This window comes from Arachis duranensis, chromosome 8 (assembly GCF_000817695.3).
Source record: "Arachis duranensis cultivar V14167 chromosome 8, aradu.V14167.gnm2.J7QH, whole genome shotgun sequence".
NCBI lineage: Eukaryota > Viridiplantae > Streptophyta > Magnoliopsida > Fabales > Fabaceae > Arachis > Arachis duranensis.
In genome coordinates, this window is record NC_029779.3 from 26,676,823 (window position 1) to 26,690,397 (window position 13,575).

Consider the following 13,575-nt stretch of genomic DNA (forward strand, 5'->3'; position numbering starts at 1 on the left):
CCTCCCAGCAGCGCCTCCTAGCCAGCCGCGCCTCGCAGCAATGCCTCCCAGCAGCGTCGGACCAGCCACCCAGTAGCGCCGGACCAGCCCCTTCCAGCATGCAGCACCTCCCAACACCGAACACCAGATATGGAGGATCCAACTCATCCAAGTCAGGTATTAATTTGAATTATTTTTGTTTCATGTTCAGTGAATTTTCGTTTGAATTTCTGGTCATTGTTAAATAATTTTATTTTGTTTGAATTTATGCTTTTGTTTGAATAATTTCTGTTCTTTGTTCAGTGTAATTTTGTTTGAATTTATGCTTTTCTTTGAATAATTTTTGTTCTATGTTCAGTGTATTTTTGTTTGAATTTCTGGTAATTTTACATGTTTTCATCTTCAAATTATATTAAACTTGCATAGGGCAGCACAACAGACAGCACCCACGATCAACACAGCACCTTGCCACTTCCACCCAGCAGCCGATTCAAGTGAATATGGAGCCCGAGCCATCTATTCAGGTAATGTTTAGCTGTTTACCATTCTTGTTCAGTTTAGTGTTATCAGTTTATTGTTAAGGTTTTGTTCAGTTTATTCTTGATAATTTGTTATTGCTGGAATGCTGGATAATGGTTATTGATTTATTGTTCAGTTTATGTTGGTAATTTGGTCTTGCTTGTTATTGATTTCTTGTTCAGCTTAGGGTTATCAGTTTATTATTCAGGTTTTGTTCACTTTATTCTTGATCATTGCTGTTTATTGATTTATTGCTGACTTGGTAATTTGGTACTGTTGTTGCCTTGTTGGTTATTGATTCATTGTTGTGACTTGGTTAATTTGGTTAAGAGAACTTCTAGGCAGTGATGAACATTATTGTTATAGGCAATTTTTGGTAGTGATACATTGTTGCGCTATCTATAATGATGAACATTATGACTTGTTTAACTTTCATTTATGTTTTCTGCCTTTATTTTGCATGTGCAGGTTTGGGGCTGATGTGATGGAAGTAGTTGCATCTTGGACAAAAGCCTTGTGCGTTGACATCTCTCAAGGCGGCATACCAAATCATGTTGATGATGTCAAAGCTGAAGCTAGTGACTTAGGAAATAAAGTTTTATCTAATTGGAGTGTACTTCACATTAGGACAGGCAATGGTTTCCTTCTCCAAGAATTAGCTAAACAGGGTATGGTATTTCTTGTGATGTTCTGCACTTTTAGTAATATATGCTGTATAATTCTTTTATATAAAAAAAGAGAAAAGAAAGACTTTGTAAAAGTTAGCAAATTTCTGAATTACTATTTATTATAACAAAATGTGTATTGTTGGAAATCGGAAGGCATGTGAATCTTGTGCCATATAAATTTGTTCATACACAAATATATTTAATTGCTAATTAAATGAGAATTCCATAGCATCAAAACCAAGGTGTGAATATGTGAAAATCATGAAAAACAAAGATATATTCAAGTAAACAAAGAAAGTTGCTACATAAAGGTGGCATGGAAATGTATATACTAATACTATTATATGCTTTTTTGGAGGGAAGGTACACTTATAAGATATATTACTCTTGCTACCTTTCCAAGTTCTCTGATTTGACTGGCACGGATTATAGTGAAAGGGCCATCAGCCTTGCTCAAAGCGTTGCTAATTGTGATGTATTTTTTTTTTAATTGATTGAAAAAACCGAATAAACCGAACCAAACCAAACTGATTTTAATTGGTTTGGTTTGGTTCGGATGGCTTCGATAAAAAACCGAACCAAATCGAACCGCAGTTTAATTACACGATCGGATCGGATGACTTTTTCTTCAAAAACCGAACCAAACCGCACCGCGAACACCCCTAGTGGCCAAGACTCCATCAGAAGGATCGCACTGTGACGACCTCAAAGAAATATTCAAACAGATCCGAGCATATAATATGAGACTCAATTCGGAGAAATGTGCTTTCGGGGTGCAAGGAGGAAAATTCCTCGGGTTTATGCTGACTTCACGTGGGATTGAAGTGAACCCCGAAAAATGTGAGGCAATACTCAACATGACAAGCCCAAAAACAATCAAAGAAGTACAACAGCTAGCAGGAAGAGTGGCCGCACTATGACTATTTCTACCCGCAATGTCAAACCGATCATACCACTTCTTCCAGACGATCTCCAAGAATAAAAAGTTCGAATGGACAAAAGAATGTGAAATAGCATTTACCGAGCTTAAAGCCATCCTATCCTCACCACTAGTATTGCAAAGTCCAGAGATCGGTAAACTTTTGTATTTATACTTATCTGTTTCCAATTATTCTGTAAGTTCAGTCGTTGTTACTGATGCAGAAAAAGCACAAAAACCAGTATACTTCGTTAGTAGAGTCATGCAACTAACCGAAAGAAGATATCCCAGAATAGAACTAGCCTTGGCACTTGTAACAACAGCAAGGAGACTAAGGCACTACTTCCAGAGCCACACAATAGTCGTAAGGACGAACAAACCATTAAGGCAGATACTGACAAAGTCAGAATTGGCAGGACGGCTGACCAAATGGTCCATCGACCTTTCTGAGTTTGATATTCAGTTCCAATCAAGACCAACTATGAAATCACAGATCTTGACAGACTTTGTTTCTGAACTTATAGCCAAATTTGCAACATGATGAACAGGTTTGAGAGTTGCACGTGGATGAAGGATCAAACCGAGATGGGAGCGGAGCTGGGATAGTACTAAAGGAAGGAGAAATAATAATGGCCGAACAATCCCTTCAATTCCATTTCTCGGCGAGCAATAAGCAAGCCGAGTATGAGGCGCTCATAGCAGGTCTCAAACTCGCCCTCAGTTTCCAAGTACAACGCCTAACAGTATACTGTGATTCCCTCTTGGTGATCCAACAAATCAAAAGAGATTTTCAGGTAAAGGATCCTCTGTTAGAGCAGTATTGACTTATAGCAAAGGATCTTATTTCAAAATTTGATAAATTCATTATATCACATATGCATAGAGAGAAGAACACTAGAGCAAATACACACACGTCGGCACTATCACAACTTACACTAGAAAATCCTAGTATCTAATCATTGTGCATAATGAACATCACTCATACAAACTACTGGAGAATACCTTTTCTTGAGTATATTAATACAGGGACCATCCCCAGTAATGAGACTAATCCTCAAAGCTTTAGATGAAAAGCAAGTTTTTATACAACTGTGGCAGGAGAACTATACAGACGAGGTTTCTCACACCCACTACTAAAATGCCTTGGCAAGAAAGAAGCCAATGAAGTCATGACCGAGGTCCACGAGGGCGTATGTGGCAACCACATAGGAGGACGAGCACTGGCGGCCAAAATTATCCGAATAGGATATTACTGGCCAACAATGAAAAGGGACTGCATAACAAAGGTAAAAGCATGTGACAACTATCAAAAGCATGCCGCTATTTCAATGAAGCCCACCGAGGTGTTACACAGCATGGAGGTAAGCTGGCCTTTCTATAGATGGGGGCTTGATATCCTCGGCCCATTCCTAGTAGCACTAGGATAGGTAAAATTTCTTTTAGTCTCAATAGATTATTTCTCAAAATGGATAGAAGCGCAGCCATTAGCAAGAATAACAGCCGAAAAGGTACGATCTTTCATATGGAAAAATATCATATGTAGATTTGGAGTACCTAAAGAAATAATATCGGATAACGGTAGGCAATTTACAGATAGCAAACTTGCATCATTCTTGAAAAACTTTAACATACAACATCATTTTAGCTCGGTCGAGCACCCACAGACAAATGGGCAGGCCGAAGCTACTAACCGAGTAATCTTGCAAGCAATGAAAAAGAAGCTCACTAATGCGAAAGGTGAATGGGCAGACTTGATCCCAGAAATATTGTGGAGCTATAACACGACAATACAAACCACTACAGGCGAGACACCATTCAAATTAGTATACAGAACAGAGGCACTAATACCAATTGAGGTCGGAATCCCTACCTTAAGGGCCGAACTATACAGTAAGAGCCACAATATAGACACAAAGAAAGCCGAACTAGACCTTGTGGAGGAAGACAGAGAAATTGCAGCTATAAAACAAAGAACAATGAAGCAACTTATCGAAAGACAACATAACAAGAAAGTAGTACCCAAGACATTCAATGAAGGAGACCTCGTGCTTAGAAGAACAGAAGAAGCAAGACGACCTCCATCACACGGCAAACTCGGAATGGGGGCTTACCAATTACAAATACTAAGAGGCGACCCATTATCAGAAAACTGGAATATCTCTTCTCTAAAATTGTATAGATCGTAAATTTTTTCAATCTGCGGATGAAGGTGCTCTTTTTCCCCCTTAGAGGTTTTTTCCCAAATACGGGTTTTACCTAAGGAGGGTTTTAATGAGGCTGGACGCCCAATATGTCAAATTGTCAATTACTACAAGAGCAGAGTTCTTACTGACATATGAATAAGCGATCTTTTCGCCTCATTCTACTTTCAAATAAATGCGCAAACACAAAAACGACAGCAGTCAAACATACATATTTCTAATTATCAAAATATCCAAGTGTCAACCTGACTTAAACACAGTCAGAACAAAAAGACAATAACAATCCGGTTTAGAGTCAGCAAACAGAAAGTATTAACAAAGAACAAACAACACATAAATATGTATCAAAGAGGGGGAACATTCTCATCATGATCCTCCACAATTATATCTACAACTAGCTTGCCCCCCATGACAATCTTGGTCATGTCAAGCTGACCGCAATCAAACTCGGGGGCAAGCACAGCAACCTGACTAACGGCATGATCAAATCCGGAAGTAAACATTTCCATCCTCTCCTCTTCCAGCTCATGAATCCTGGAAGTCAGCTGCCCTTTAGTCTTAACATTTTCCTTCATCTCTGCTTGAAGAAGTCGAACTTGATCCTGAAGGCAAGTAATCTCCTCTTCAGAATTCTTCATCTTCATCGTCACATCTATGCTGACGTCGTCTTTCTCCTTCAACAACCGCTCTAACTAAGCAACTCTCTCCATGGCCACCTGCTGCTCGGCTCCAATCAGTTCGATCGTGCGACCCACACATATCAAACGTGAAGCAACAATCTGTATTGAAAGACAAATAACGAGATAAACACAATGCAACAAAAATTCAAAACATAGACACAAAGAAATAATATACAGTTGACCTGAATAAACTTTCCCATCCCCCCATGTCGATTCGGCAGGTCATAAGCATGTCGCCAGGATACTGAGAGACCCTATTAGAAAGCTCGGCAAAGGGGAATTAATCACTCCACAATGAATGTGGACTTGTAATAAGAATGAAACCATGGAGCCTTTTTTGCCTATCAAAGTCGAATTTACTACTACCAACAGCTTCTTTATCACTCTCCGATATAACTTTCAGGACTTCTTGGTATCATCCCCCTTTCTCTTAAATTACGACGCCGGCTGGGTAATAGTACAAATGTGACACAGCAGTCAGAAAAAAACAAAACTTGCAAGGAAATACAAATAAGTATTACCTATATAAGTTTTCAAACCCTCCCTGTCACCAGTATCATGAAAATGCATAAGTTTAGAAATCGACAAACACTCCCCAGCAGCAAAGCTCTCTATCAAAAAATCTAAAAGACAGTCCTCCTATTCGCTCCACTCAGTAGCCTCAAGAATTTAAATCAGTTCGGAGCACCAGTAAAGGAAAAATTTTTCTATAAGCTCGTCATCTAGATAAAAAGGGTACTCGGTCTCTACTGACCGCACCTTAACAAACAGAGACTTAAGTTTTTAAAGGAAGATTTGTATAGTAGAAAAAGGAACGTCCAGGAAAGCTACTCAGAAACACACATAACCCTTTCTGCACCCCTTTGGATTGAAACAATGAGAAAAAGACAGATAAAGAACAAGGAAACGAAAGAAAATCCATGAGACATTGAAAAGCACGCAGAAATGCCCAAGAGTTAGGGTGCAACTGCGAGGGTGCACAATTGAGTTGAGTAACAACGTCGCACTCGAAACCAGAAAAAGAAAATCTCACGCGTAGCTCAGTAAGGCAAGGGGTGTACATATAGAAATATTGTCAATCCCCTCTCCTCTCACAAACCCTATCTTCACCAGAACAGTGAAGAAGCTCAACTACCACACCCGAACCATCTTTCACAAGTTTCAAACCCTTAAGTTCACGCAACGACTCGGCGTCCACATACGACGAGGAACGAGTCCTCACATCATCTTGCACCAAATGATACTGATTCTTTTTTCTTACTTCAACCACTTTCTGTTTTTCTTTCTCTTTCTCTTTTGCTATTGCAAAAACAAAAACAAAAAATTTTAGAAGAAGACACTAACCTGTGGAAGTCATACTGGAGTCAACTTGGAAAAAAAATTTGAAAAATCAGAACATTAATTCCAAAACAGCAACAATGTATCATTACAAGCCCACTAACTTTGTGGGTAACACAAGCAATAATCGCTCGAGTATCAAAAACCCAAACGGTGAGAGAAAGCATTAATTCTCACATGGTTCACAAGGTAAAAATGTCTTTAAAATTTTCTTTCATTTTTTATTATATTTTACTTCACCATCTAGAAACGACCCTTGAAAGGCCCAAACTTGAAAAAACTCGATACATCATTAAGCTTTGGAAAGCAAAAGATCATGCACCAAGCCGAGAAATAACCTAGAAACAGTTCAACTCGTACTTCAACTTACAAAGTGGCCAGGCACACACCGAAACGCATGCCACAGCTGAAAATTAATCAAACCAATAGGCGCAAAACTAAAAAAAAAAACTAAAAACTAAGACGAACATATTAAAAGCTTGCTTACTGCTTTTGCACAAAGTAAGACAAGCTTGGGGGCTATGACGTGTACCCTATGAACTCGGGAATAGGATAAAAATCAAAACCGACCAAACAATTCGGAGATAATCGTGCATAAGAGCTCAATCACGCAACTCAATTACAGTTTTAAATTAGTCAAACATCATCTATAGTCCGTTACCAATACTAACGACACCCACAATATTGCTAAAAGATCCGAACAAACAAAAAGAAGCTAACACTTCACTTATCTATATAAACGAGTTAACTAACTCGGAGAAGGTCAGGTCACACATCACACTTTATTTCTTTTTTATATTGCTTTCTTAACATCCTATTTTAATTTAAATGTCGAAATGGTTTTTGTAAATACTCCCACCGCTATGTTTCGCATTGTCGAGGGATTTTTAATCCTTCTCCTAAGACGACGTATTGCTCTCCATCAAAGCTGAACAGTTAGTGAAAGGAACCCTCATACCTCAGCTGTACATGAACAGAACAAAACCCAAAACCCGTAACTATAAATGCCATTCATAAAATATAATTGTTTTCGTGTGTTATACATTAATGTTACTTGCATTCCATTTTCAGTTTATCTGAATTGTTCTTGAAAACTTGGGTGTTAAGAAATTAAACGCAAGTACTTACATTGTAAAGTTATAAATAAGAGTTTAATGTTAATATATAAATAATATTAAATATTTTATATAGTCACCAATCACATAAGTTCTTTAAAATATTCATTTGATCAATATGAAAATTAATTATTTTGCTTTATATAATGTATCATATTCATATATGCATTAAGCACTCCGGCCCACTGTGGATCCTAGAATAATATAAGGCTGTTATTATAAGTGCATTTTGAAAAGCCCATAAAAGATTTCTCCTTCAAAGTTCAAACAATATATGATTATTGAGAGAAAAAAACATTAATTGTTGAAATAAATTATTTTATTAATCCAAATTATTCATATTGAATCACCATAAATATATATATCATAATGTGAAAGTATATCTTTACTCATAGAAATTAGAAATTAGAAATTAATAGAAGAGTTGTTTCAGTTTTCCTCAACCAAAATTTTCTGTATCTCTAATAGGGCGGTTGAATTGCAACTTCTCTAATGAAAAAGTGTTGATGAAGCGACTTTTGGTATATTGGGGACCGAAACTCTGAAGCTACTATTTATATTCGACTATTCGAGTACGACACCCATTAAATTTAAAAGTCCAAATAAAAGAGTTATGCTACACGTACAAATATTTTTGGCATACAAGTTAACTCTAATCCAGCAAAATCCACTTACATAATGCGTACGTGAAATCATGTTGTTCCTCCTCTAACGTTATTTGTATCCTGCGTTTCTCCTCCTCCTCCTCCTTTTCCTTTTTCTCTTTTTTTTTTGCGTTTCTCCTCCTTTTTCTTCGCGTGTTTCATCTTCATCGTCGTTCTTTTTATCCTTTTTCTATTGATTTTGCAACATTATGTATTTTTTTATTTTTTCTCCCAAAAAAATTATAAAAATATGAAATAAAAAGATGAAGAAAATGAAGTTGCAGAAGATGAGAAAGAGGAAGAGAAAGAGTTTTGAATTATGTAGAACTTATCAAAATAAAAATACACTGAAATATTTTCAAAATACACTGCAAATTTTTCAAAATACACCGAAACGAGAATGGAACAGATTCATCACAATAACAATTCAGATTCAAAACTCCTATATCGAATTTTTACTACAAATGCACAAAAATATTTTCTTTAATGTATTTTTCTTCTTCTTTTTTTTTCTTATTTCTTTCTTTTTTTTAGTTGAATGAATGCAGGTTCATCCTCTTTCAAATAATTTTACAGCATTATGTGTTTACTCTTCTTCTTTGTTTGATTTTTTTTATTTTTATGCTTGTTAAGAGAGTAAAACAAGAAGAAATTTGAGAAAGTAAAATAAAAAAGAAAAATATGAATAAGAAAAAAAAGAAGATGATGATGATGAAAAAGAAGAAACAACACCAGAAGATGAGAAGGAGGAAGAATAAGAGTTTTGAATTATGTAGAACGTAATTATCAGAATAAAAATACACTGAAATATTTTCAAAATACACGGCAAGATTTCTAAAATACACTGAATGTTTTTCAAAATACATCGAAACAAGAATGTAACAAATTCATCACAATAACAACTCAGATTCAGAACTCCTACATCGAAATTTTGCTATAAATGCACAAAAATATTTTTTAATGCATTTTTTTCTTCTTTTTTTCTTGTTTCTTTTTTTTTATTTTAGTTGAATAAATGTAGGTTCATTCTCTTTCAAGTAATTTTACAGCATTATATGTTGTTTCTTCTTCTTCTTTGTTTATTTTTTTTTATTTTTATTCTTGTTAAGAGAGTAAAACAAGAAAAAACTTAAGAAGGTAAAACAAGAAGGAAAAGATGAATAAAAAAAGAAGATAATGCTGATAATGAAAAAGAAGATGCAGCAGCAGCAGAAGATGAGGGGAAGAAGATGCTGATAATTTATTTTTTCTTTTTATTTGTTTGTTTTTTTTGTTTTTATTCTTGTTAAGAGAGTAAAACAAGAAGAAAAAAATGAATAAGAAAAAAATAATGATGATGATGATGATGAAAAAGAACAAGAAACAGCAGCAGAAGATGAGGAGGAGAAAGAGAAAGAGTTTTGAATTATACAGAACACATTGCAAGATTTCTAAAATATACCAAAAATTTTCTAAAATACACCAAAACGAGAATGGAACATATTCATCACAATAACAATTCAGATTCAGAACTTCTACATCAAAATTTTGCTACAAATTAATAAAAATATTTTTTTATTTTGAATTAGGCAACGTCATCAATATGACAAAAATTCTACGATAATGATAACAACGATACGTATAAGAAGAAGAAGATGACGACTATAACAATGATGATCATGATAATGAAAATGATGGAGCAGGAGGAGGAGGAGGAGGAGGAGGAAAAGAAAAAGAACGTACAGCAGCGGTACGAAAAAAATCGTGCGCGTGAATATAAATGACTTATATGGACTTGTATTGTAAAATAACTTTGTATGTGGAGAATAATTACAAATAAAAAAGTATTATGACTTATTCAATTTGATATTTATTATAACAATAAATCACCGTTATATAAGTCATTTAATTTAAAATAGTATAATTTATTATTAGAATTAATATATGTATTACCCTCAAACAAATTAAGAAATTAAATAATTTCTTAACATTAATTTCTTGAAGGGTGAAATTTTACAAGCAATTCAATTAAACACAATTGTGGCTTGTAGTTGTAGATAATGTAGGGATGACAATTTTTCATTGGACTATTGCTGGTGAGAGACAACGAAAGGTGGAACAATTAGTGATTAGTAATGTTGAAAATGATTTCACCATGCAATGCAATAGTAATAAAATAAGTTGTTGGAACATCAGCTTCCAATTGTTAATACACATTAATCAGGAGTAGGACATATGGGTCTAATACTCTTATGGCAATTTGCAAGTTAGTATTAATCATTGTCCATTATATTGGGTCCTAGTCTTTCGACTGTAGTAGGTGCCCATGGACCGATACATCAAGTTGACCAAGAAAAACAGGAAACAAATAAGATAAGATCAACCAATTGAGCCAATTTGAATCCTTAAATTTTATTCTTAACCTTGTACTTAATCATTTCATTTGTGTTCTTTTTAGTTGGCATGTTTGAATGGTTTATAATTAGAATTATTCCGTTTGAACAAAAGTTTGATACATTACTAACATTATGTGATTCTTTATATAACTTGAGTTTCTGTTATTAATTATTATATTGACATGGCAAATATTATGTCAATTCTCGGAAAGTCGGAATGCCCCCAACAATGTCGCTTTTCATATTTTTATTGTTGTAAGTCAATGGGTACATTTGCACAAACCCAATAACATACATTTATTTAAGCCCTATAAAACTCACATTTGTTTCAGACCAAAAAAGTTCATGTCGTTTTCACTCGTAATTTAACATCTCTCAAATTCGATATTTTGTAAGGTTATGTAAATCAATTTGAAAGAACTCTTATTAAAAAACATAAGATCGCAATGCAAGGACTCTTATTTTAATTTGCACAATTAGTTGCCATTCCGCCAAGATTTCAGCAAGACAGTCCAAGTCAAGTTTTTGGCCAATTCCTTAGTTGTACTATGTTTAATAATTATAAATTTCTCTAATCAAGTTTAGTTGATTTAGTGATTAATTCATGAAAATATTATTAGGAGTCTGAATCCATTTTGTACATGCAACAATTGAATCATTAGAGTTCTGATTCACAATAAATTAGTCATTGATCTGTTGGATGATCTTTGACCTGCTGAGACCAAGAGATACTATAATAAATAAATAAATAAATAAATTCCCCTGGATGTGTTGGATGCTGATTTTCAACATTCCTTATGTATATAGTTGAATAAAATAAAATAAAATACCGTTGTTTGTCCTAACGTAGCTCAGAAAATATAATAAATAAAAGGTAGTCCTCCTCCGATCTCTGAAGAATGAACGTAGAGTAGTATTATGGGTGGTGGAAGAAGCTTAGAGGAAACACCTACTTGGGCTGTGGCTCTTGTTTGCTTTGTCTTGCTCTTAATTTCTATTTTCATGGACCACATCTTCCACCTCATAGCAAAAGTATGTATCCATAAACAATCATGCATGCACCATGCTTTACTTTTACTTCATTCCTTCATGCATTTTATTTTATTTGCCATACATGCAGTGCTTGAGGAAGAAGCGCAAGAAAGCTCTCTACGAGTCACTTGCAAAGATCAAGTCTGGTATGTATTCATTAATAATTAGTTTATCATCATCACTAATAATAATAATAATGATGATGCATGCATACATACATGCAGAGCTTATGTTAATGGGGTTCATATCGCTGCTGCTAACGGTGTTACAAGGTCCAATATCGAGGATATGTGTACCAGAAAAGCTTGCTGCCACATGGCACCCCTGCAATCATCAACAAGAGTCAGAGGACCATCATGTATTTTTACTAGCACCTGGATCATCTACTCATCAATGTGCAGCTCATCAGGTGCAATTATTATATATCAATTATCATCTATACATATATGTATCATGTTCCTATATTATTGACCGAGTATATATGTATGCAGGGTAAAGTGGCGCTTGTATCAGCTCAAAGCATTCATCAACTGCACATATTTATCTTCGTGCTCGCTCTTTTTCATGTTCTTTACTGCATATTTACTCTCGCTTTAGGCACTGCAAAGGTAATTAATTACCCATAACTCTAAATTCTAAATCTTAAATCTTTCTTTGCTGACCTTATTGTTACATTTGAAGAATAGATGAGAAGGTGGAAACAATGGGAAGAGGAAACAAAGACACCTGAGTATCAATTTTCACATGGTTAGTTATTAGTGCTTATTATTATTTATTAGGAAACTAATTCATCACATTGCATTATATTCTGATCTACTGTGTTTTTCATGAATACTACATACAACAGATCCTGAAAAGTTCAGACTTACGAGGCAGACTTCCTTTGGGAGGAGACATTTGAGTGTGTGGACCGCAAATCCTATTCTCATTTGGATTGTAAGCCAAACTCATAATTTGTCTCATGTTGTTCTTAGTTTCTATATCTATGTATATTCTGTTACATTTATTATTATTTCTATGCATACATGCAGGTTTGTTTCTTCAGGCAGTTTGTATGCTCAGTACCTAAAGTGGATTACTTGACCTTGAGACATGGGTTTGTCATGGTATCTATATTTATGACTTACCGTTCTTCATTTTGTTTAAGAAAAGTCTAGGACTAGCACTTTTTTTAACAATTTAGCCAGCACTTAACCATTAAAAAAAAAGTGAGTGATCTTTTATGTTAAATGTAATCTCACGCCATTAAAAATACTATTGATAACCAATTGATAGTTCCAAAACACAAAACTTACTGGCCTCTAGCACTCTTTTTTTTAATTATAATTAACTAGTGACTCCATTTCATGCATTATTTAATTGATGTAGGCACACTTGGCACCTCAAAGTCACCAGAAGTTTGATTTTATGCAATACATTGAAAGAACATTGGAAGAGGACTTCAAAGTTGTTGTAGAAATCAGGTTCATGTGATGATTACTATATATATGTATTTTAACAATTAGCTACCAATACATTAATTAAGTGAATTTATAATTAAGTGCTTTTATTTTATTTCCAATTATTTGTTGGTTCAGTCCTCCAATCTGGTTCATCACAGTGTTGTTTCTCCTGTTTCACACGCATGGTAAGCCAATACAATTATAATACTACATCTTATTGTAACTACCCAACACACATATTAAATATATATATATAACTCTACATTTATGCATGAACCTTATTACAGGGTGGTACTCTTATCTGTGGATGCCTTTTGTTCCTTTGATTGTAAGCACATATGTTGTGATTATTATTTATTTAAACATACATGTAATAATGTGAGGGAGGAAATTAATGAAACGAAATAAAATGCAGATAATTGTAATAGTTGGAAGCAAGTTGCAAGTGATAATAACAAAGATGGGTCTTAGAATTGGAGAAAGAGGAGACATAGTAAAAGGCACACCGGTGGTGCAGCCTGGTGATGACCTCTTCTGGTTTAAGAAGCCTCAACTTATGCTCTACCTCATTAATTTTGTACTCTTTCAGGTACCTATAAATATTTTCGATAATACTAGAAAAAAAATTATTTTATTTAATATTTATTACTTATTATTAAAATT

General features: G+C 34.7%; 1 protein-coding gene and 1 long non-coding RNA gene across 2 annotated transcripts in view; both read left to right on the plus strand.

Annotated features, from left to right (window-relative positions):
- Positions 1–16: 16 nt before the first annotated feature.
- On the plus strand, positions 17–1,318 carry LOC107461697 (uncharacterized). Its single transcript, XR_008002188.1, has 3 exons — positions 17–156; positions 406–503; positions 967–1,318. It is a non-coding gene; the product is annotated as an uncharacterized LOC107461697 (long non-coding RNA).
- A 10,049-nt stretch (positions 1,319–11,367) lies between these two features.
- Positions 11,368–13,575, plus strand: part of LOC107461680 (MLO-like protein 6) — a 4,446-nt gene continuing 2,238 nt past the window's right edge. The window contains exons 1-11 of the mRNA XM_021130133.2: positions 11,368–11,470; positions 11,559–11,616; positions 11,695–11,879; positions 11,962–12,078; positions 12,157–12,217; positions 12,318–12,406; positions 12,502–12,576; positions 12,839–12,933; positions 13,048–13,097; positions 13,200–13,240; positions 13,328–13,501. Of these exons, the coding sequence (XP_020985792.2) occupies positions 11,441–11,470; positions 11,559–11,616; positions 11,695–11,879; positions 11,962–12,078; positions 12,157–12,217; positions 12,318–12,406; positions 12,502–12,576; positions 12,839–12,933; positions 13,048–13,097; positions 13,200–13,240; positions 13,328–13,501 (975 nt within the window). The 5' untranslated portion in view covers positions 11,368–11,440. The remainder of the gene's footprint in view (positions 11,471–11,558; positions 11,617–11,694; positions 11,880–11,961; positions 12,079–12,156; positions 12,218–12,317; positions 12,407–12,501; positions 12,577–12,838; positions 12,934–13,047; positions 13,098–13,199; positions 13,241–13,327; positions 13,502–13,575) is intronic.